At 40.5% G+C, this 26,476-nt stretch overlaps 1 protein-coding gene and 1 long non-coding RNA gene across 2 annotated transcripts in view; one reads left to right on the top strand and one right to left on the bottom strand.

Annotated features, from left to right (window-relative positions):
• Positions 1 to 10,024: 10,024 nt before the first annotated feature.
• On the bottom strand, positions 10,025 to 13,375 carry LOC112074974 (POU domain, class 3, transcription factor 3-B). Its single transcript, XM_024142039.2, has 3 exons — positions 11,370 to 13,375; positions 10,964 to 11,056; positions 10,025 to 10,796 (listed from the first exon to the last, which is right to left on the bottom strand). Exons 1-3 carry the CDS (start codon positions 12,591 to 12,593, stop codon positions 10,707 to 10,709), a joined length of 1,407 nt encoding a protein of 468 aa, XP_023997807.1. The 5' UTR covers positions 12,594 to 13,375; the 3' UTR covers positions 10,025 to 10,706.
• Positions 13,376 to 18,351: 4,976 nt separating this feature from the next.
• LOC112074973 (uncharacterized) overlaps positions 18,352 to 26,476 on the top strand; it is a 17,836-nt gene continuing 9,711 nt past the window's right edge. The window contains exon 1 of the long non-coding RNA XR_002894885.2: positions 18,352 to 18,478. This is a non-coding gene — a long non-coding RNA (uncharacterized lncRNA). The remainder of the gene's footprint in view (positions 18,479 to 26,476) is intronic.

Raw genomic sequence — 26,476 nt, 5'->3', positions numbered from 1 at the left:
ATCCATGCATGTATGCAAAACGCACATGTCTCCTCAAACAATCAGCATGTCACTAGTGCATGTGTGAGGCTGCGTTCATTGTGAAGGGTGTGTGAGTGAGTGATGTGTGTGTTTGAGTCTGTACATATATGTACGCGCCTGTTTTTGGCTGTTTGTACGTGTTTGCGTGTTTGGATATTGAATGCGTACCTGTGTGGTATGTAGTGTGTGTTTGAGGATGGCCAGTTCTACATTCTCTCGTGTGATGTGTGTGTGTGTGTGTGTGTGTGTGTGTCTCTCTCTCTCTCTCTCTCTCCTCATCTCATCTCTCTCTCTCTCTTCTCTCTCTCTCTCTCTCTCTCTCTCTCTCTCTCTCTCTCTCTCTCTCTCTCTCTCTCTCTCTCTCTCTCTCTCTCTCTCTCTCTCTCTCTCTCTCTCTCTCTCTCTCTCTCTCTCTCTCTCTCTCTCTCTCTCTCTCTCTCTCTCTCTCTCTCTCTTCTCTCTCTCTCTCTCTCTCCTCTCTCTTCTCTCAACGCGAGGCTCGCTCCTTGCGGTCTAAGTATTATTGACAAATCCATCACAGGCAGTGATGCATCGGCTCCCGGCTCGCCCCGCAGGACTCAGGGGCCATCGCTGACATGCTGTCACCTTGGTAACTGCTGCCCAAGTGAACGGCCTGCTGGGATAGCTGACCTCTGCTGGCGGGCCGCCGTGAGGCTGCGGCAGGCGGGCGTGTGGCAGGGGATGTCACCGCGCCCGGACCCCCTGAGGACAGGCCCTTCATGGTCCCAGCCATCGATCCATCAGCCCAGCCGCCTCCATGTCCCCGTCACTGGCCAGACCAAACCAGACCCTCTCTGGATACATTGATTCTAGTCAAACGTGAGGGAGGGAGGGAGCTGTTTAGCATTTTGGGGCCTGACAGACAGGCAATGGCGGCAGGTAGCCTAGTGGTTAGAGTGTTGGACTTGTAACCAAAAGGTTGCAAGATCGAATCCCAGAGCTGACGAGGTAAAAATCTGTCGTTCTGCCCCTGAACAAGGAAGTTAACCCACTGTTCCTAGGCTGTCATTGAAAATAAGAATTTGTTCTTAACTGACTTGCCTAGTTAAATAAAGGTAAAATAAAAAATTGATTTCAATGATTAATTTGAAACTTTGTTGTGCCCAGTTCAGGGGTCCTTAAATTGAGATTTGAGTGTTAGGGGTTTTATTAGTTGTGAATTGATTTGGTTTGGTCTGAAGAGTTATCCTGTAACATTTTGATTAGTAACCAATAACCACACCGTGAGATTAGATATCAGATGTCTGTTTATGTATGATGGAAACTTTTTATTCTCTTGTCTATGTGAAATTGCTGTTGAGAAATGTTTTTTTTTTGTCAACACTTTTTAAAGAATGCATTTTAAAAAATTATAATATTTGTTTGGCCCTAGGCAGGCATCTGGACTAGTTCTCATTGTAAAGTATGAACAATATTACCGAAGGGCGCTTTGAAGCGTTATTCATTGGCACTGGCCTGCTGTGGTTGTGGGCGTCAGTTGTTTGGAATGCTCTGTTTTGTGTGGAGCAGCAATCGGACACAAGGTCTGAGGYCGTAGATCGCCTGAACATCCTCTCTCTGCTGCGTATTGATATGTGAGAACCAAACCACATGTGGTGGTGAGCCTGGCTGAATACGCTACGCTTACTAGTTAAATGACAGCAGACCTTGGTTCAAATACTATTTCAAATATCGCAATTACTTTCACATACATTCGAAGTAAGTTCTCAGATATTTTTTATTTTAAAAGACAAGTAGTTTAATATTTTAATGTATTTGGAAATACACTTGGAAAGTATTTGAAATGCTCAAATACACTGACTCAAATAGCCTTCACGACCATGCACTAAACCCAGGTATTTGAAAGTCCTGTCAAATACAATTTAGCAGACTTTTTTTTTTTTTATTCAATAAAATGTTATAACCACTCAAATACTCAAATAAATGTACTTGTTTTGGGCTGTGTATTTGAAAATACTCAAATACACAGAAAAAGTATTTTAAATACCAGATACTCAAATACACATGTATTTGAACCCAGGTCTGAAGGACAGAACAGACATTAAGAACATCTAGAAATAGATACTAGATGTGATCAACAATCTATTAATTCAGAGGAATAATTCATCAAGTTATATGTTGAAATATGCAGTGGTTTAGTTTGCTTGAGGACCAAAGTGTGCACTGTAGACTTAATGAGTTATCATATTGTGGTTTGAAAATACTAAACACACAATGTCAAGAGATAATTTGGTTGTCATTATTGAAACTGTCTGGGTTCTTTCCCTTGGTGGACATAGTTAGTTTGCACACAGTGAAGTCACCACTGACCTTATGTGTACCCTATACCTTACTCACATGCTGGGCCTGTTGGAAAGAAAACAATATCTTGATTGACAATGCCATCAGACATCCTCTCGCCCCCATTAAATCATTTTCCTGAAAAGGAGATGACATCATCAGAGCTATGATGTCATCCAGATGACTCAGGACTTTTAGGACTGTGTGGCCCTCAACTGTCCCCCTCCCTCCTTAGTGGAGATGTCCAACTCTCTGGAGAGGTTTGGTAAGGAGAGGAGAGTAGGCGAATGACTGGTCAACAGCTGACTTTGATGAGAAAACACAGAGAACACAGAGGAAGAAAGGAGAGAGGGAGCTATACAGTAGTTTAGTTTATTGTCGTTTTACTGTATCTTACGACGCTGGTTGAAACTGTAATGGTAAAACTATGGGAGTGGGTATGAGACACACTAAGGCCCCTCCAGACATAGGTGATCTAACTGTGTTGTGCAGAAAGAAGTGAATGAGAGGGTCGCCCCACTCTAGCGTAGGCTATTTAACAATAACATCAGGTTGGTCAAACATGCATGTGATTTCAAGTCCTCTGTATTGAATATATTCCCCCAAAAATCCCCCMAAAATATTTTTTTGTATTTTGTGGAAGATAAGAATATACAAAGTTAAATTGAAAGCAATGTATAGGCCTACTTTAAATACAATAATAATTTGCATGGGAAAGACTTCCAAAATTGAACGAAATCTCCAGTCTTGAACGAAATCAAACTTACATAAAAAAACTAGCCTAACAATTACATTTAAGGGGAAAACTTCGAGATAAGATCAACTCACGCATCATGACAAACAATTAGGCTCAATTTGCGTACACCTGTTGCAATTTTCAAACAAATGAAAAGTCAGAGAAAGTACATGTTTAAAATGCTGTKGTTATTAATGTCTCGTGCATAGCAGCAGCGCCGTTTTCCCGAAGCGTTCAGGGCAAGAGGTCTGTCCATACGTTGGCTTCTGTAACTCTCAGCTAACATTGTGATACATTTAAAATCAGGATTCGCTACATACGAATCCTCACATATGATTTTTTTTATGTGTTATTATAAACGTAGCCTATATGATACATGCAATTTATGTTTAAACAATGACGAAAACAGTTGATTTTCATTGATTAAAACAGTTTACATATTTGAATATAGTAGCCTAATTTGTAAATAATGTTCCCACTTGAAATTCTTGTTTTTATCGTGGTCTTTCCAATATCATCATTATTATTTGTATGTAATACAGTTTTTCTTAATTGTAGGAAACAAAATAAAAAAGCATCTTCATTTTGCAGAATATTAGACCCAGCTATTAATTCCAGCAGATGGCGCTGTAATGTCATAGAAGCTTGAAGAGCCACATTTACCCCAAAATCCATTTCATACATCAAAGAGATGAATAATAAAATAATAGATATTTGAAGTTATTTTCATAACATAGCGATATTTTCTACTACAAGAAATTTGACATGAGACAAAACAATCCATAGCAAATACGTGGCTTTGTTGCAGTGTCATGGCTGTATATGAAGTGCATCGAGGACAAGTGATTAACGTTATCATCTTTTGGGAAAACTTGAAGCCTGCACATGATCTAAAGTTGGATTCGCATGTGAATATTTGAAGCATTACGTGTTTCCTTGTATCAAGTAAAGTAYCAGCTTAGTAATAATAATAATACAGCTACTGTTGAACGCATTATAAAGATTAATTTACTATTAATCATTATAATGGTAGGCCTAAGGCAAAACGGATTTAGGCWAAGTTTTTTCTTGACTTAAACAAAACAAATTGAAGCCATCTTTTATCACATTTAAAATGACATGCCATTAATATTCCTGCCAAAGCTTGATAAAGTTGTGTATTTAAACCCACCCGATAGATWTATCCAAAGTTTACTGATAAATCTCAATATGTCAAAAACAGATGCGTGCAACAGACCTGATGAGGAAGAGAGTGCGGCGAGTGTCCTTTCAAAACCCCCAACACGCTGTACGCTCGAATATATCACATCTTACCTCTGTGTAGATGACGTCCTGAATGCCCATACATCAGATGTATAGATGCTGTGGGAGGTTGGCGAGGTTGGTGAATGAAGACATGCGTGCGTGACTGCGGGTATGTTTGTAATGTAGCGGGATCTCACGCACGGCTCTTCATGGGCTGAAAGTGGGCTACCATAAACCCCGCGGTTCAATTTGGGTGAGAGACCTTTATAGGGCAGACCAAAGCCGAGTCCTCCTTGATTATTTCACAATGGTCAAGTTGTCTTATAGGAGTATGAAGGGATGGAGTATGAAGGGATGAGTGTGACTGGGTGATGTGCACTTTGTCTTCTTTACGGTGCCTGACCTGCAACTGACAAGAGTTGTCAACTGTTCGGCCAGTTACATCTAGCCACTGTATTTTCAGGTTGTTGGATATGTCAACCTATTTCTTTAAAAGTGAATCAATACAGCGTCTTGAAACGGAAGGACGCGGACAATACTTTTATAGATCAACGTCTATTTCATTGTCTTTATGTGTTGACTCTTCGTTAATTTTTGTGTCTCACACACGTTTAGATGCATGTGTATAGGCATAGGGCCGGTGTTTAGTAGGCCCACATTCTAATGACATGACAAATTAAAAAAATAAAACATTAAAGTTGAAGTTACTTTTTTGTATTTTTGACAGGCGGATCAGATACTGAAGCATGTTAGTTTRGAGTACTTAGTTAAACAGACTCTATTCTACCCATCCGCTGTGACCACGAAACCCTGACCTTCACGATTTATAGAAAGGAAACCCCAAGAGTCGCGTCACCGGCATACATATTTTAAAGCGTCCTCCATTCTTGCGCGTGAGAATGTCAGGTCGGGTAGGCACGAGGCAGTCGGAATTAGGAATAGGCACCCCGCGTGCAGCACATCATGCCAATCCGTGCAATTCAATCTGTGCTTTGTACGGTCCAATCTCCGGACMCTCGCTGTCAGAATGCCGAGTGATACATGATATATCGTAGGCCTATATTCTGTATATGTGGTTATTATCATGTCCACATTTTCCGTTTTAATTTGGATCTAAATACYTGTAAGTGAAGTACAATAACCTASATGTTATAGGCAGGGATGAGACCATAAGAAGTTGCAACGTTTATAGAGAGCACGCACTATATTAACTATTAATACATCTTCATGGCTTTGAATCAGTCACACATTAACTGACTCTGTATATAGGTTTCTTACTTCTCATGTTCTTCTTATTTCTTATTTTTATTTCTCGTGTGTTTTTGTTCAACCTTCTGTTCTTTTTAGTACTACATTGATATTGACAACTACATCGTTGGTTTTAGAGCTGCAAGAAAGGCATTTCACTGTACTTGTGCACGTGACATTAATAACTTGAAACTAATACAAAATTATAATATAAATATGCTACTGATTAGTCTATTTTATAATACATGTATAATATAATATTGTAGATATATACAACGCAATGCCTTTGTGCTCAAGTTACTCTTCAAAACAAATTAAATCATAAAATCAATCATCACAATTTTAAACGTTTTTGTTATAATATCACTGGTTACATCATTTTAAGTTGATTAAAGGTTTTATCTTTCACTTTCTGGAGAATAGGATGGTTACCAGCAGGCAATGAAATGGATGTAAGGAATATCAAACCAAACCGTTTTAGAGGGAGACACGAGTCTGTGCCCGCAGAAAAGGAAACAGGAAGTTTCTGTCGTCAAGGGCCATCTCTGATGAAATGGAGCTTCATGTGGAAGTATTGACACAATATAACATAACCATGGGAAGTACTCTATTACAACGCCCATTAGACTTGGCCTAGTGAAAAAGAGCTGGGCTAAGGGATTTTTATTTATTTATTAGCAATAGAACAAAAGACCTAAGAAGAAGAAGTTCAGTTTGGAAGGAGACGCATGTGTAATGACTCGTAGGAGATTAGGAATATATCAAATAAATATACATTCGATTTTATCATCACATCAGTCAAGAGCAGAACATGAGGGGGCTTAGATATTTTTTGTGGGGGAATCTATATCACCGACAGAAGACTACAATTTTCGCAACAGGATATGAACTATAGGCCATCGATGAAGCCTCCCCATGGAAAACAACGCCGGGTTAATGCATATTCATGTGGACGGCACGTGGGAGAAGTAGAATATGAGGGAAACGATTGTGTGGGTCAAATTTTGACTGGGATATTAGACTTTCAAGGAATTCAAAACACTATACGTGCATGCATAATAGAACCGATGTTGTGAGAAATAAGCCTAAACTAAACCATATTAAACACTTTAGTATAGAGGAAATGTATTCCACAATCTGCTATGACGTAATAACAATGTTGAGATCCTGTAAATGTGTAAGGGGTGCACACAGGCCCACATTATAACATATTAGGACTATACGTCTAATCGAGTCTTAGAGCACAATCTGAAGAATCAGGCTATTTCTCAATTTGTTGTGTTAGGTTGTTGTTTTTCGTCGTTGTTGTTGATATGTGTCACCCAAGTCTACCTATCAGCAGTCCATAATGTTGCCATTCGTTATGCTAGGCCCATTGTTGGGCCGTGCCTGAACGGATTTATTCTGAAGTGCAGAGAAAGTGTTGATATTTGAATAATGAATCCAAAAACACTCAACGTTAATCTGCCACATACTGTAGGCCTAAACTGGGCGCATAGATGGACTTGCAGACATCTAACCAAATCAAAAACGTCGATGAACATTTCTGCTACCACTGAATGGCTTGATCTGGTGGCGAAACAAATATTCTCTATGAAAACGGCCTTATGTTGAACCCCATTGTGTTGAGAGAATGTCCAAACTGCAGGGCTTTGGGGTGACGGGGGGCCTCCCCCTTTAACCCGGGTAACAATTGTTCACGATTTAAAAGAGAAAGTTACGCTGCCATACAGATTCCACAACGAGAAATATCCTTATGCGTTATGGAGACAAAGGACTAGGCCAGGGTATTGCCCACCAGGTTTTGAAGACACATGAAATGCTGAGCGAACAGGCTGGCTGGGCGAGAGAGAGTTTGTGCAAAAACACATCAAAACCAGTTATGTTATTTTGGAAGTCTTTACATGTCACGCTGTAAAAGAGAAATATTATAATTGTCTATTAATGTGGATCATTTTGAACCCTTCACACAGACAAATAATGCTGCACAAGCACCTTTTCCATGCATAAATGGTATAAACGCACAATGCACTAAGTTTGCATAATGGTTATAATTAATTTGCTATTAAGCAATGCAGGTAATAATCCCTATACTAGACCCATAACGCAGTAACATCGATTCAGAACAAAATACTTTTGCAGACGTGTGAAACATATCACACACGTCATGTGACATATTATCACATTTCGAAGGTGGGCAATACGCCCCAGATGATCAAATATGGAGAATATGGAAAATAATATAGATTTCCTGGACCTATTATATATTGTGTTATATCATGCCCCACCCATTTATTGAATTGGAATTATTGACAACTACATTCAGTCAATGGGTTCACAAAATACCAATTCGATTATATTGGTTGCGTTGGTGGCGGAAAGTTGTTTAGGCCTATATGGATGGACGCGTGACCTCACAATTATCTCGGCTATTTGAAATATCCAAACGAAACATATTCTTACTTTTTATATGCTTGTCTTAAATGATCCTACTTTTCTTTATAGGCATTTATGGAAATTKCATATTGCAAGTGGAAGCTATCTAATACTACAATTTTGTTTTGTATAATTCAGTTCGAACCAAACTGCATGCGTCTATAATCAGAACGTTGGCTATAGCCACCCATTTCTCTGCGATTTCATGGATTCAAATGACCAAATCTACCCGCGTGTCTGACTGGCACTTTTATTAATGAGGACAAAGGAAAGTGATGCATACTTCTTCTATAACGTTGAATTCAGTTGCTAAGCAACTAGTGTATGGGAAATCATCCGCGAAATTTAAATCTTCGAGCGTGGATAGTGCATTTAGCTGAATAGTCAACTTGMGAAAAAGTTGGAGAGCCGAGTGCATTTCCAAGCTATAGGTTTTGTCCTAATTTCAGTCTTAAGAAATCGAAATAGTTTATATAGGATACACTGTAGCATAATTTATGGCGTGGCATGCACTATTACGCAAATAGAGATGTAGCCTATCCACAGGCCTATAGGCCTAAGCTGGACCAAAGTCACACAACATAAAACAACATGCGCAAACCTTAAAGGTATTGCATTCTCAGCGCTAATGTCAATTTTACACAACAAAAGCCTAATTCAAACCTGTTTATACGCCATTATTGTATCTATTTGTATTCGTTGGCTCCAATGTCCAATTTGATAGGCCTAATCAATGTCCAACTCATTGCCCCAAAGCCTGGTGTCAATGTGAACTCGCAAAGTTCTCTTAAGTATTATTTTAAACCATAAAACATCTGTCTACGCCAAGACTACCATACTTTGAGGGTAACATGAGATATTTAGACTCGCTATGCATTAGGTCAGCATCATGCTTGTTGTGTTGTTATCACACTAATGAGATGTATGTTTAATTTAAATCATCTCAAAAGGATGTTTACAATAATGGGAATTCGGAAGCATTAGGCTATAGTCAGTGAAAAACGAGTTGTCCATGCACCCTGCACCATCCCATGCAAGAGCATATTTACACCATAGGSCTATAAGGAAAACCTAAACAGTGTAGGATACAGTCATCGCTTTGCAATTAAAAAGTAGAATATCCAATGCCAAAACTCTAATAACGTAATGACAACAGTGGATAGTATACAGTGTGTTCACATGCGCATGCATGTGAGTGTGTCGGGATGAAGAATCTTGACCTTATATGCATATTTGCAAAATAACAATACTGTTTCTCAAAACATAAATAAGGCCCATGAGATGTAACTTTCACTCTGAATATATGAATACACTGGCGCATGAAAACAATAACACTAAAATATATAGACTATACTGCTTTGAATCGAATCGTCTTACTCCTATACTGACGTAGGGCGAATTATTAAATATTTTACAAACACTATCAGTACCAACATCTACCTTTATGTTTGTCTGTAAAACATGACGCACAACTCCGGTGAGATAGGCCTACAGCATTAACCAGAGCTATGGAATAAGATCGGCAAGATCCCCCATATTGGGCCTACTGAGGAAGTGTCACGCGGTGGATGTAAACAAACGCATRGACCGTACTTTGAGTGACTAGTCGTCCACGGACTAATATAGGGCTAGATGACGCAAATGCTACATAATCAATAAAGTTATCGGATGCTGCTGCTATGATGAAGGTGGAGAAGCGAATTAGTTAAAGATAAATATGAATTGTGAATAAATCAAATATAGCCCGGTGAAATTGTCAACTATAATTCCCTATGGTGCTCCAATAACATTGACATTGGACATGCACAGAGGTTCAGCATTCGATATAACATAGGCCTATTTTTCCTAAATTATAGTATTTTTTGTAAACTTATGTTATGCAAATCTGTGACAAAAGTAGTTGGAACAAGAACAATCGGCAATTTCTCTGCGTTAACTTTTCTCACATCAAATAATATCACGAATGCATGCCTTGTTTCATAAACAAACGTAGCTAAATATTCAATTCAAATATAAATCTCAAAACACACAATGACGTAATTTCATTCTAACAAATTTATTGGTCTCAATCAGCTCGTAAGGAATCACTACTGAAATTAAATTACAATCAAATTATCACATCAAAATATACCCTTATTACCTAACAACTGTCAATGTCAGCTTATGTTGATTTGTGCTCCTTTTAGAAACGAGAATACAAAATTTAAACAAAACAAATGAAGTCAACAATGAAAACAGGAAAGCAAAACATCTTACACAAAGTTCTGGGGGGAAATAAATTACCGTTTGGAATAATTGATATGTATTCCGAATAGAATATTAAAACAAGTCATTTTGATGAAAAATATAAAGTAAATAAGTCAGATCAGCATCTGATCTAATGAATCTATATTGCCGGCTTTACAGAGTCTGTTGTTTATTAAAACCTACCAAAGAATACTGCTTAGAAATGGCAGCATGTATAGTTACATCCACAGCACCCATTCAGTCACACTTGGCAACGGAGAGGAGAAGAATTTCAAATAAGTGCAGCTGAAGATAGTCTTTTCAAATGTCTATTTTTATTTCTTCATTCACGGTGTTCAAGTCCCATGAAAAAAAATCAATTTGAAAAAAAGAGGTGATCTTTTAGATCAGATGGCGGGGACAGTCCTGGTGAGTTTATATTGTATCATTAGGCGTGGAGGGCCTCAAAATCCCAATTCCTCTTTGTGAAAATTTAAACCATGCAGTCCTCCCCGCAAAAAATATGTTGGAAGCTTCGTGGATGCCACTCTTCTTCGTATTGATGCTGTTGCAGTTTTTGTTCCTTTGTTAAAGTAGGGGTTTAAAATGTCCCATTTTTAAATATACAAATGCCTGCCTCTTTTGTCTTTCGCAAATCAGATACAGGGTACAGGGGGAATCTTTTTAAAATTCTAATAGGACTACTTGCTTTGAAATTTCCAGTTGGTGTTGTTAATGCGCCAAAATTACCTGATGGAACGAACTTGTAGTCACCCTCTGGTCGGTCGGTTCACTCGGCCCAGTTAAACTTGCATCTTTTAAGTAATCTACTAAAAAATGTCCCTGAAAGAAAGAGCAGAAGGAACCTTTTAGGTTAAGACATTTCAGGGCTTGGAAGAAGGTTATCGGTGCGTTTTGGGGTTGGGTGGAAAAGGGGATTTTGTTTTGTTCTGGTGAAAAATATATAACACATTTTCAGTCTTATTCCTATTCCATCACAATCACAGTATCAAAAATGTTTTGGCTATCTTGACGATAGTCTGTGTTTTATCAGTTTTAATTTTATATAAAATATTTTTTAGTCTTGTGTTCTGCTCTATGTCTCACTGAACATTCGTTTGCAGTCCATGGAGGGGGGCGGTGTATCTGCACTCACATTGCCGACCTGCGAGTACACATCCTCCGGCGTCTGTGGCACTCCTGGGGGCGTCATCCTTTTTTCCTTCTGTCTCCTATTGCAAAACCACACTCTAACCACTTCTTTCTCCAGCTGCAAGTTGTCCGCTAGTGAGGTTATCTCTTGGGCCGAGGGTTTGGGGCATTTCAGGAAGTGGCTCTCCAAAGCTCCCTTCACGCTTACTTCGATGGACGTGCGCTTCTTTCGCTTCCTACCTTGTGCCGCTATCTTGTCGATGCTGGTCGGGCTGCCAGTGGTAGAATCCGCCTCCTCCAGCCATTTGTTTAGCAATGGCTTCAGCTTGCACATGTTTTTGAAGCTGAGCTGGAGAGCTTCAAACCGACAAATGGTGGTCTGAGAGAAGACGTTCCCGTACAGGGTGCCCAGGGCCAAGCCCACGTCCGCCTGCGTAAAGCCTAGTTTGATCCGGCGCTGTTTGAACTGCTTGGCGAACTGCTCCAAGTCGTCCGAGGTCGGTGTGTCCTCGTCGGAGTGCTGGTCGTGGCTGTTCACCCCTCCGTGGTGTTGCTGCTGGTGATGCGGATGCTGGTGGTGATGGTGGTGATGGTGGCTGCCGTGGTCCAGCTCTGGGGTGTCCCCCCTTACCAGACCCGGGTGCACCAGGCTCTGGCTCCCTGGTTGGCTGAGCATTCCATTCACCGTGAAGCCCCCGGGGTTGGAGTAGATCAGCGACTGCTGCTGCTGCTGTCCCCCTGATATCGAGTTGAGGTGAGCCGCAGTTGTGCTCCCCCAAGCCCCTGCGTGAGTCTGATGAGGACCTAAGTGTGGGGGCCTGTGGTGCAACGCGGTGCCCGTGTGTAGATCRTCTCTKCCCGAGTTGTTTTTCACGTCCTGCTGCTGAGGGCTGCCTGTCATACCGACGGGACTCGACGACCAATGCGATCCGGCTTCGGCTGCYGCYACAGCGGCTGCRGCTGCCGCAGCKGCGGCGTGCGGCAGGGATGTCACCCACTGATGAGCATGGCTCAACATATGTCCTCCGTTGCTCGCTGCCATAGCTCCCTGCATGAAGTCACTCTGTACCATCTTTACTGTGGGGTCTCCCCTGTACCCACCAGACACCGAGGTAACCGCAGCACTGCCCGGCTGCATACCACCGCCTCCAGAGTCAGAATGCACGATCGAGCCGGACGAGAGGATACTATTGCTGGACAGATAGGGGTTGGAAGCCGTGGTGGCCATTCCGTTAACCCTTATGAATATGTTTGTTGATTACCCCCCTCCCTTTTTCAGTTACTTTTTTCGAGCAGGCAAATTGTATCTCATGAATTATTCAAACTTTAAAAGTCTGGGTTGTAATTTTGGCAAATACCATTGACTTGTTCTGCAAACGCCAGAAGAATAAAAAGGATAGCAAAAATTAATTTAAATCCGTAATTGTTGTGTTTACAGCATTTATGTATTTCAAATAGAAATTGATAAAATAGCGATGAATAAAAATCCAGGTTCTCAAAAGCAGTTTGAAACCATGTGCAGTCCGTCAAGAAAGTTTTGTCGTATTTAGAACGTCTGAGAGTTAAAATTAAAATACACAGAAAAAATATATTTGCCCCAACAAACTTCTAGTGGTCGAAGAAATTTAGCAATTTCTCCACGATATACAAAGTCCCAGTTTATGTTCCTATTGCAGGGGAGAAAAACACAAGCACTGGCTCCTTGGTTCTTTTGAAATTTAGCCGCTGAGATTTCTCCCTTGTTGCTTTATTCTTTTCTTTCGCTGTTCCTTTTATAGTACTGTAGAGTCTTTCTCTTTGTTCTGTTTTGATGTGTATAAACCTGCCAAACCGCTAACTCCCGCTGAAGTACAATCCAGTATTACAGTGCACGGCGATGGTTGCAAGCCTCTTCTCCCATTCGCTTGTTCGGTCTCTCTCTCTCTCGCTCTCTCTCCTTCTCTTTCTCTACTCTGACAGTTCGCTCAGTCCCTCCCTCAAAGCTCGAGGACGCACGAATGTTTACCCTGTGCCAAGCGTGCGCACATCGTCCACGTCTCGCCCCCTTCAAATACGAGGAAGTCGAGTGCAAGACTCCCGTTGATTGGATACCCGGGGTATGATTGACAGGTCTCGCCAGCCTCGCTTGAGGCGCGTAAACCTCCTTCCGGCCGTTGCAATTGGCTGGTTTTTAATTCAATCCAAATAAATAAATAAATGAGCAAATTAATACAAAATAAAGGAATGAAATAAACAAAAAAATATCTGATGAATGTGTTCGTGAGCAATATGGAGCTATACATGAATTATTGTTTATGTGGGTTCTAAACATATTAAAACTTTCATATAAATCAGAATAGATTCAACCTTGTCAAAAGCCAGAAAGTGTTTTAAAACTGTTATTGGTCGAAATAGACCTAATGATATATTGGATTTTTCTGCAAAAAATATGTTTATATTAGCCTAATATGCATAACAGCGATCACCTAAAATAAACTATTTTAATAGACATGGTGGAGATGGGGACCTTTTGTACATTTTGGATGTTAGTGTAGGCCTACAACTGTCATTGTCAATGTGCTGTAGGACAGTAATGCTCTTAGTACCTTCACATAACCAGACCATTTATTGTGTGCCCTTGAGAATGTTTTGAACAATATGACTAGTTTTGTGATGCCATTTCTGTGCCATTTATCCATAAAACACCATCATATTCAATATTCCTCACGTCTTGCTTGATGGCTGGGCTTTGGTTCCTCGGAGTTAATGGACAAAGGTTGGGGGGATGCTTTCATGCAGAAACAGAACGCATAGGCAACCTCACTGAACCACAGGGAAAGAGAAAGTAGCAACCAAAACAAGGGTAAATTGAGCAGCCCTTGGGGGTTTTGCAGGGGGAAAAGTCTGCCTTTTAAATCTGAATACTACAACCAGCTAGTCTACGTTTGGGCCCTATAAAATTCACCTTCTTTTTAGATCACTCCATAACACAGAAATGAATGAGCCTGTGTTAAGTGGACCCCCTCAGCATATGGATTCGCCCAGCAGTGTTAATGAATAAATACCATATATAATATATTGCATCCACTGGCTGAGACGCAGTCACGTTCACGTGGAGCACTAGCAAGGACGCACAGGATTTCAGAGCTACTGCTTGCTTACAGTGTTGGCTACTGTAGAGCAGCTATTGCCAGTATTATTGGTTATTCTTAAAGTTTAGGATAAACCATAACCCTGAACCGTGACCTTATATTCGAGATAGGGTCAGAAAGCAGGAACAAGTATTACGATGATCTTATCCATCTCATGTTGTTTCCTAATAAAACCCACCTTGCCAAAGACTGAGCAGAGATTTTATTGCATATGAGCAAAGATAATAGATTGGTGTAGTTTAGCACAGAGTGGATGCCAGAGTTCCTTCATTCCCAGTAGATTTCATTTGGACCCAGCTCAAAACCGAGGAAGCCTCGTGGAGTTGTTTACATTGAATAAAGGATAGGGCCGGTGCCATGGGGCCGTCCTTTTATTAATATACAGTGAGGATTTCTGTCTAAATTACTGCTATACATTTCAGGTTGCACACTTTCAAAGGGCGGCTAGCGCGGCGGTGAGAAACGTGACACCGGGTAATGGGAATGAAAAACGTTAACTTCCAAAAGATCACCGAAAAGAGTAAAAAAATACATTTCATAAAAAAATGTCCCTGAGTTCAATGCATGCCGCTAAATTCAGTCTCTGTGAAATATGGTGTGCTTATTATTTATTTGTTTATTTTATAAGGTCCCCAAGTTCCCTGCTGGGGAGTTCATTTGTTTTGTATGCAAAAAAGAAAGGGGAAAAAAATCCCCAAGTATAACAAGAGACGAACAGTTAGTGCTGATTTTCATTTGCATAAATTTTCATATATTTTAGTGAAAATAATAGCGGAGCCGAGGAGTGYTCTGCTCAGTTGAGGCAGAGGAAAGAACATCTTAGGGAGCACCGACTCGTAGGAAAGGAGATGGCCATTAATAGATTACAAATATACATGTAAAGCATTTTTCGACTATTCTTGGATATAAGGTAAGTCAAATAATATTTGAATTTCCTATACTATCCATACTGGAAGRWAAAGCAATGTAATGTGAACTAGCCTATACYATACTAAACGTATAGCTTTACGAATTTCTAAACACGTATTTTAACGCATTTGATGTCATTTTAGMCCATATGTTATGTCACACTGCCGACATAAACATTTCCCACCTCTAACTCTCATAAAAAACATATATGTTGTTTTTCCCTTTTTGAAACAAAAAATCAATACATGCTTTGTGTTGGCTCTCGCTCCCTTGCCTCGCTTTTATAAATAGTGAGCAGACGGTTAAGCTGTGCTGTTTTGTAGTGAATGTCCACTGGAGAAAGTGCAATCAATCAAATTTAAGCAGGATACCCCTTGGTTGAATTCTCTGGAGGAGTCGCATAGGCACCAGTGAATATCAAATCGTTTACATCAATCGATCCCGTGCAGCTGTAGAAAAGTTTGTTTAAAGTTGAGCAACAATAATGACAACCCACGACTTTAAGTTTAATCAACGGACTAGAATGCGTGCGATAACTGATCGAATGAGAGGCTATAGTCTATGTTTTGCTATAGGCTAAGGCTATGAACATATAGCCTATTTGGTTCTGGCTTGCGAAATCATGGAGCTATTCCGAAGGCATATGTAGCCTATAGGCATTCCTTAAGATTACTGAAATTAAAACGATTATATGCAGATGCAGAGATGGACAACAATATTCAGGTTTTCATAAGTCCACATGGAATGGTCCTCAAGCAAGTTTGCTTCGAACACAATTGCACGGACATTTTAAAACTAATACCAGTTGCATAACATGCACTATTTTTCTGACTTCATRCTTTTTGTGGTCAGCGTCGAATTTCTTCRCTTTCCTGYGTTTTTCTCACGGGTTAACAGTGTGTGCCCTCGCTGTTAAAGATGCCGTCTCGCGCAGCCCCGCTAAGACCGTTTGTTTCATTGATGGKGAGGCATTTCKGAACCCAGCCTTTCGGTTGTCATGGTGAGCCGAATAAAAGAGGGAACACTAGTCGCATTAAGCTATATGTTTGTGCAYTGGACTCGAGATGAAAGAGCTGTTGAAGCCAATACCATCTAGCATGCCTATAGCAGAGCCAACAACTCCAACTCCCCTTCTTCTCGGCACCACGGCCATACATGTAGAACCATCTTTACATTGCCAACACTCTAGAATGTGACAGACGCTCCCCTCACCTGTGAGCTATTGTTGTTTTAGATAGGGAAATTAAATTGAGTTCATTGTTGATTTTAGGTTAGATAAATATTATCTACCAGCAGGTGTCGCGCTTACTCATGATGGCAGGCCAGCCTTGGTGAGTAACAGTCGCATTATTGTTTTGTTGACTGCGACGCAATTTAAAAAATACAGACCTGACTTGATAGAATAGAGAAGCTGAATGACACGATATAGGACAAAAAAACACAATTATAATGGGGAAGAGAAAGAAACCGACTGTATAAATAAGTAACTGGACTCCAAAGGCTTAACACAAAAATATTGTGCAATTACTAATTTATGAATTTGTCAATTATATTGAATTACAATAGGCTATACACCTATGTGATGTTCTCATTGATATACATGTTTGATATTAATGTAAATATKTGAAGTATCGTGATAATGCTGGGATAGGGAACATATACCCAGTGTTTTCCTCAAGCAGTAAGCCGATGTGAAACAAAACTAAACCCACATGGCAATTTACTTTTTCCTCACGCGCTTTTCAGTGCATCACTAGAAGTTTAGAAAATAAGGAAGAAGCTTGGACTACCTTTTATCTCGCTGCCTGCTCCACAAAATAGCTGTTGTTTCACATTATGAGTGTGCTTTGAATAAACAGCATGATATTTTACATAATGGCAGAAATTAGGTTATATTTAGAAAATCCTTATAATATCTTTGAATTATCGCAAACATTATTTTAAGTCACATATAAATAAATACATACACAATCAGCATGATATAGGCATAAGGGTAATGACACTCACGAGCAACATTGCTTTTATTTACAAAAACAATTTGACGTTAATCAAGTTAAACACATTATACTTAATATAATATCCTAATGTAGGCCTATATTCAGGACTAGGCCTAGCTATGCAAAAAAAGGGCTAATATGGGGTTATTATTTCTTATAAGCTTGATCCTGCGGGTCATATAGGCCCATAGGTTTGCAGCCAAGCATAAATTAGAATAAACACGTATTTCAGTGTACCTCGTCGCTAATCGTTGAAATATAATGGAATTGTTACTCTACTCAATCAGAAACCACAACAAATAACAAATGAGAACGAGATCCTCGAGAACCTGTCTGGGGAATTAAGCTCCTGTGGGTTCCATGCATGCTTGACCAGCCATTACACTAGTCTGTAACAACCTCAGAGTATCATCATCATCATCATCATCATCATCATCATCATCATACACTATAGAAATAAAACCAAGAGGCAATATTAATAACACCAACATAATATAATTATTCATTATTTATAATAATACATCATGATAATGATAATAATAGGTTAATAATGATGATAATAATATTAATGCGGCTACTTCTATTGATGACCTATATCGTGTTTCACTACTGGCTTACGTTCAACACCAAATCCGAAGATATTAGCTGTACAAATTCTCATAGGCCATTTGTGTATAAACTAGACCCATGTTTTGGTGCATATGCATTTATTTGACCAACGTTTTTATAGAGGACAGCATATTCTCCATTTCGGTTGGCNGGTGTGCTTATTATTTATTTGTTTATTTTATAAGGTCCCCAAGTTCCCTGCTGGGGAGTTCATTTGTTTTGTATGCAAAAAAGAAAGGGGAAAAAAATCCCCAAGTATAACAAGAGACGAACAGTTAGTGCTGATTTTCATTTGCATAAATTTTCATATATTTTAGTGAAAATAATAGCGGAGCCGAGGAGTGYTCTGCTCAGTTGAGGCAGAGGAAAGAACATCTTAGGGAGCACCGACTCGTAGGAAAGGAGATGGCCATTAATAGATTACAAATATACATGTAAAGCATTTTTCGACTATTCTTGGATATAAGGTAAGTCAAATAATATTTGAATTTCCTATACTATCCATACTGGAAGRWAAAGCAATGTAATGTGAACTAGCCTATACYATACTAAACGTATAGCTTTACGAATTTCTAAACACGTATTTTAACGCATTTGATGTCATTTTAGMCCATATGTTATGTCACACTGCCGACATAAACATTTCCCACCTCTAACTCTCATAAAAAACATATATGTTGTTTTTCCCTTTTTGAAACAAAAAATCAATACATGCTTTGTGTTGGCTCTCGCTCCCTTGCCTCGCTTTTATAAATAGTGAGCAGACGGTTAAGCTGTGCTGTTTTGTAGTGAATGTCCACTGGAGAAAGTGCAATCAATCAAATTTAAGCAGGATACCCCTTGGTTGAATTCTCTGGAGGAGTCGCATAGGCACCAGTGAATATCAAATCGTTTACATCAATCGATCCCGTGCAGCTGTAGAAAAGTTTGTTTAAAGTTGAGCAACAATAATGACAACCCACGACTTTAAGTTTAATCAACGGACTAGAATGCGTGCGATAACTGATCGAATGAGAGGCTATAGTCTATGTTTTGCTATAGGCTAAGGCTATGAACATATAGCCTATTTGGTTCTGGCTTGCGAAATCATGGAGCTATTCCGAAGGCATATGTAGCCTATAGGCATTCCTTAAGATTACTGAAATTAAAACGATTATATGCAGATGCAGAGATGGACAACAATATTCAGGTTTTCATAAGTCCACATGGAATGGTCCTCAAGCAAGTTTGCTTCGAACACAATTGCACGGACATTTTAAAACTAATACCAGTTGCATAACATGCACTATTTTTCTGACTTCATRCTTTTTGTGGTCAGCGTCGAATTTCTTCRCTTTCCTGYGTTTTTCTCACGGGTTAACAGTGTGTGCCCTCGCTGTTAAAGATGCCGTCTCGCGCAGCCCCGCTAAGACCGTTTGTTTCATTGATGGKGAGGCATTTCKGAACCCAGCCTTTCGGTTGTCATGGTGAGCCGAATAAAAGAGGGAACACTAGTCGCATTAAGCTATATGTTTGTGCAYTGGACTCGAGATGAAAGAGCTGTTGAAGCCAATACCATCTAGCATGCCTATAGCAGAGCCAACAACTCCAACTCCCCTTCTTCTCGGCACCACGGCCATACATGTAGAACCATCTTTACATTGCCAACACTCTAGAATGTGACAGACGCTCCCCTCACCTGTGAGCTATTGTTGTTTTAGATAGGGAAATTAAATTGAGTTCATTGTTGATTTTAGGTTAGATAAATATTATCTACCAGCAGGTGTCGCGCTTACTCATGATGGCAGGCCAGCCTTGGTGAGTAACAGTCGCATTATTGTTTTGTTGACTGCGACGCAATTTAAAAAATACAGACCTGACTTGATAGAATAGAGAAGCTGAATGACACGATATAGGACAAAAAAACACAATTATAATGGGGAAGAGAAAGAAACCGACTGTATAAATAAGTAACTGGACTCCAAAGGCTTAACACAAAAATATTGTGCAATTACTAATTTATGAATTTGTCAATTATATTGAATTACAATAGGCTATACACCTATGTGATGTTCTCATTGATATACATGTTTGATATTAATGTAAATATKTGAAGTATCGTGATAATGCTGGGATAGGGAACATATACCCAGTGTTTTCCTCAAGCAGTAAGCCGATGTGAAACAAAACTAAACCCACATGGCAATTTACTTTTTCCTCACGCGCTTTTCAGTGCATCACTAGAAGTTTAGAAAATAAGGAAGAAGCTTGGACTACCTTTTATCTCGCTGCCTGCTCCACAAAATAGCTGTTGTTTCACATTATGAGTGTGCTTTGAATAAACAGCATGATATTTTACATAATGGCAGAAATTAGGTTATATTTAGAAAATCCTTATAATATCTTTGAATTATCGCAAACATTATTTTAAGTCACATATAAATAAATACATACACAATCAGCATGATATAGGCATAAGGGTAATGACACTCACGAGCAACATTGCTTTTATTTACAAAAACAATTTGACGTTAATCAAGTTAAACACATTATACTTAATATAATATCCTAATGTAGGCCTATATTCAGGACTAGGCCTAGCTATGCAAAAAAAGGGCTAATATGGGGTTATTATTTCTTATAAGCTTGATCCTGCGGGTCATATAGGCCCATAGGTTTGCAGCCAAGCATAAATTAGAATAAACACGTATTTCAGTGTACCTCGTCGCTAATCGTTGAAATATAATGGAATTGTTACTCTACTCAATCAGAAACCACAACAAATAACAAATGAGAACGAGATCCTCGAGAACCTGTCTGGGGAATTAAGCTCCTGTGGGTTCCATGCATGCTTGACCAGCCATTACACTAGTCTGTAACAACCTCAGAGTATCATCATCATCATCATCATCATCATCATCATCATCATACACTATAGAAATAAAACCAAGAGGCAATATTAATAACACCAACATAATATAATTATTCATTATTTATAATAATACATCATGATAATGATAATAATAGGTTAATAATGATGATAATAATATTAATGCGGCTACTTCTATTGATGACCTATATCGTGTTTCACTACTGGCTTACGTTCAACACCAAATCCGAAGATATTAGCTGTACAAATTCTCATAGGCCATTTGTGTATAAACTAGACCCATGTTTTGGTGCATATGCATTTATTTGACCAACGTTTTTATAGAGGACAGCATATTCTCCATTTCGGTTGGCTCATCTCATCATCTGAGACAACACTTTTACCTTTGAATTAAGGACATTTAATTGCCGACGTCACGAGCTTTCTGTCCAATCCATGCTTTCTGTTAGAAGTAGAAATCTTGTCCATGCACAGTAAGTGGACATAAGAAGACAAAACAACTGCAAGTGGCAATTAAAATCATATGACCGTCTATTACGGTCAACAATGTATTGGTACAATGGTCATTTTATTTAAAGGCCTACTTAAGGTATACATCATGTATTTGCTTCACTTGGTCCATGCACTGACTAATCAGAAAATACGTTAATAACAGATGTTTAGTGTTCGTGTCAAGCATAATGTTGATTTAAAGCCAAATCCAACATGGAGTAGGCTAGGCCTAGCACTTTAATGATAATGCATCCAGTTAATTAAACCAGGTGCACAGTGAATAACAGCAAGCAGATACAAATATTCTCAATTTGCGACATGGTTGCATTATAGGCTATTAAAACACAATTTGAAGCCTCAAAGTAAACTACACAGGGAATCTATTTCAATTAATATGTCCCCATTATGTACTTATTATGACTGTGATATGTGGTTGTCTCACCTACCTTAAGATGAATGCACTAACTCTAAGTGGCTAAGGACAAGAACCTCTGCTAAATGACTTAAATGTGTAACGTAAAGTGTGGTTATTGTAGTCTGATTGTATCTGTTCCCTGTGCATCCCTGACCTGTACAGTGCACCTCTCNGCCTACTACTCATTATTCATAAATATATCAGCTGGCCCTTATTGATTGTGTCTTGTGGATCAGAAATCAATGTAAATGTCATACTTTGCTTTAAATGGATGTCTAGGTAGCTTCCCAGGGAGAATATCAGAGAATACTGTATACAGCATTTATGGTGGCTTGTCTAGTCATCAATGAATTATTCAATGAGAGGGTTTGTTTGTATCGTCCTATAATGGCTGTGCTTTTGTTTTCCACTCTAGAGTTGGCCAGTGAGATTGCTGTATTGATCAGTGATAGCAGMAGCATTTTGACATCACCGAAGTGTGTAGTTATAGTATGAAATATTGATTGTGTATCTATTCGACGTGATTGGCCCAGACGTGTCGATATGGAAAAGGGAACCTTCACATATTTCCAGGGAGATATTTGATCATTTCAAGTGCAGTTGGGGATACTCACCAACTAGAGCTGGTGGTAATAGGTAAACGGTTATACACAAGTTGACTTCATGAGGTCTTGAATGTATACAACAGGATAGGGCTGCCTGGAGAAAGATGGGTTTGGTCTGGGGTCTGGTCTGGTCTCTGAACGCATTCAGGCAGGTGTTGGAGCCTACAAAGCCCTCTAGACTGGAGATTGACAGAGGGATGGATAGGATAAAATGTTACTCTCAGAAGATGGGAAAGAGGGGTGTGTGGGACACGCAACACACGCAGACCACAACACACAACACAACCACACACACGCGAAAGCATGGACACACGCACACACACACGCACACACACACACAGGATTGAAGAGAGAAAGGGTGTGTGTGTTGTGTAGGAGGGCTTTGTCTCCTAGAGTTACTCCACAGAGCCCAGGGATGGAAAAGAAGAGCTCTGTCAGCATGGCCCTGGGCTCCTCACCTTCCTGCCTGCAGTCCTGCCTGATCTCTCTGACACACACACCACACACACACACACCACACACACACAGCACACACAACACACACACACACACACACACACACACACACACACACACACACACACACACACACACACACACACTACCACACACACACACACACACACACACACACATCTTCCTGACATACTCCGCAATGTCCCAACAAGGATAACACACTGAAACATCCAGACCTTCAGACGCCCACCAATGTTGATGCTAAGCTACATTCCACAAGCCAATATTCACTGGAATATATTGTGTAGGCAATAAGTATACACCTCTTCTGTTGTTTGCATTCTATTAGACGGCATTATGCATGCTAATCAAGACTGATATCATATTATTAACTTCAGTAATTAATAAATATACCAACTAATTCCACATGAAGTCAAATCCCTTTAAAGTGAAGGTAGGAGAAAGCGAGAGAGAGTACTGCCAGTTGCAGCAGACTGCTACAGTATGCCATGTTGCCATGCGAGTTCAGATTCAGATTTGCCATAGTGGCGGCTTTGTTTTTGTTTGTCAAACAGGAATGTTCCCTCAGGAGAGGGGTTTGTGACACCTCTCTGCCCGCCCAGGATTGCATTAATCAAACTCTTTATTTCCCTGGGGGATGCCGCCACAAATCACTCCTAAACCCCAATCAAATTGGATAACGGAGGAACTGAGTACTATAAGTCACCCCTCTGTCTCTTGCTCATTCTGCCAACTTAATGGATCTAGTTGTAACTTTGTGGAACAGTGTGGATGGGGTTTTACAAAGCTACGTACAACTGAGGTAGGAAGCTGCTTTGAAAAGCCCCAAACAAAATAATTGGATTGAGTCGTGTTCCTAGATGGGTTAGAGATATACTAACACAAAACTATCAGAACGCAGTGGACGGTTAGCTCAGGATAGAGTTGTACAGATGCACCCATGCAATTTCTTGTCTGTTGGGCGTCTGTCCACGTGGAATAGAGCTATAAGCCCAGGACACGTCTGTGAGGTGAGCTGTACTGGGCCTATGATAGAGACACGTCTAGCTGGCATGTGGGCTCAAGACTCATGTAGATTCGGGCCCCTAATGGTAGTCCATTCAAAAGTAAGCAAACGTTGCAATACCACAAGGAGGCAAAAAATATAAATGACATCTCTTCACAATTTGACTAATGACGACTGTCTTATAAATCAGAGAATGTCCACAGGAAGAACTTGACACAGTAATAAATACTACCCCCAATATGCTGCCTATTAAAGGTAATACAAATAAAATAACAGAGCCGTAATTTTTCTTATGTGTTGTTGTGGCGCGCCATGGCACGGTTTCAGTGTTTGATATTCATGAGGGAAATGGGGAGGAAATGTGGCCTCTCTTTATGGCGCGGCTGCATTGTAACACAAATTCAGCACTGCTGCCTTCGTTCCAATCAGGGATAAATGATGGCCTCGTTGCCGCGTCGCCAGAATGCAATCCTGACACCACTGCATGCACACACACACCGATGTGCTTACACACACATGCACACACACACACACACNGGCAATAAGTATACACCTCTTCTGTTGTTTGCATTCTATTAGACGGCATTATGCATGCTAATCAAGACTGATATCATATTATTAACTTCAGTAATGAATAAATATACCAACTAATTCCACATGAAGTCAAATCCCTTTAAAGTGACGGTAGGAGAAAGCGAGAGAGAGTACTGCCAGTTGCAGCAGACTGCTACAGTATGCCATGTTGCCATGCGAGTTCAGATTCAGATTTTCCATAGTGGCGGCTTTGTTTTTGTTTGTCAAACAGGAACGTTCCCTCAGGAGAGGGGTTTGTGACACCTCTCTSCCCGCCCAGGATTGCATGAATCAAACTCTTTATTTCCCTGGGGGATGCCGCCACAAATCACTCCTAAACCCCAATCACATTGGATAACGGAGGAACTGAGTACTATAAGTCACCTCTCTGTCTCTTGCTCATTCTGCCAACTTAATGGATCTAGTTGTAACTTTGTGGAACAGTGTGGATGGGGTTTTACAAAGCTACGTACAGCCGAGGTAGGAAGCTGCTTTGAAAAGCCCCAAACAACATAATTGGATTGAGTCGTGTTCCTCGATCGGTTAGAGACATACAAACACAAAACTATCAGAACGCAGTGGACGGTTCGCTCAGGATAGAGTTGTACAGATGCACCCATGCAATTTCTTGTCTGTTGGGCGTCTGTCCACGTGGAATAGAGCTATAAGCCCAGGACACRTCTGTGAKGTGAGCTGTACTGGGCCTATGATAGAGACACGTCTAGCTGGCATGTGGGCTCAAGACTCATGTAGATTGGGGCCCCTAATGGTAGTCCATTCAAAACTAAGCAAACGTTGCAATACCRCAAGGAGGCAAAAATATAAATGACATCTCTTCACAATTTGGCTAATGACGACTGTCTTATAAATCAGAGAATGTCTACAGGAAGAACTTGACACAGTAATAAATACTCCCCCCAATATGCTGCCTATTAAAGGTAAAGGAAGATCAGTGTGTGTGTGTGTGGTGTGTGTGTGGGTGTGTGTGTGTGTTGTGTGGTGTGTGTGTGTGGTGTGTGTGTGTGTGTGTGTGTGTGTGTGTGTGGTGTGTGTGATGGTGTGTGTGTGTGTGTGTGTGTGTGGTGTGGGTGTGTGTTTGTTGCGTGCGTGTTCAAGGCGTGGATGGATGGGGGAGGGGGAAAGGAGGAGGGAGGGAGAGAGGAGAGAGAGAGAGAGAGAGAGAGAGGAGACGAGGAAACAAGAGGTAGAGAGAGAGACGAGAGAGAGAGAGAAAGAGAGCTGAGTCAGAGGCGACGAGAAGAGAGAGAGAAGAAGACGAGAGAGAGAGAGAAGTAGAGGAAGAGAGAGAGAGAGAGAGAGGAGAGAGAGAGAGGAGAGAGAAGAGAGGAGGGAGGGAGGGCGAGGGAGGGAGGGAGGGAGGGAGGGAGGGAGGGAGGAGGAGTTGGATGGATGGATGGATGGATGGATGGATGGATGATGGATGGCATGGAGGCGAGCGGAGGGAGGAGGAGGAGAGAGAGAGAGAGAGGAGGAGAGAGAGAGAGAGAGAGAGAGAGGAGAGAGAGAGAGAGAGAGAGAGGAGAGAAGAGAGAGAGGAAGAGAGAGAGAGAGAGAGAGAAGAGAGAAGTGGAGAGAGAGAGAGACAGAGGAGAGGAGAGGAGAAGAGGAGATGAGGAGGAGGGGGAGGAGGAGAGAGATGGATGGATGGAGGGAGAGAGGGAGAGAGGGATGGATGTGAGGGAGAGAGGCAGAAACAGGCACAGAAGATGTATGTAAAACCCAGGGTAGAAAACAAATGGTTGTGACTCCATAGGAACGGGGCCAGATCCATAAAGCCTCAACACATAATCCCCACATGAATCAGACTTCCCACCAGGAGCGGGACCACACAAGCTCATAGTGTAGCAACATATCACGCACAGTCAACAAATATTTCAACTACCCCAACTCGAGTATGAGTTCTAGGGTCTTTTCGTGAATGCTGAACACAAAATTTAATATGAAAATATGGAGCACTACACAACTGAACATATACCAATATATGTCTTCATACATTGCATTATATGA

The sequence above is a fragment of the Salvelinus sp. IW2-2015 genome, unplaced genomic scaffold, assembly GCF_002910315.2.
Source record: "Salvelinus sp. IW2-2015 unplaced genomic scaffold, ASM291031v2 Un_scaffold2909, whole genome shotgun sequence".
Lineage (NCBI taxonomy): Eukaryota > Metazoa > Chordata > Actinopteri > Salmoniformes > Salmonidae > Salvelinus > Salvelinus sp. IW2-2015.
This window is presented reverse-complemented; position numbering and strand designations above follow the sequence as displayed.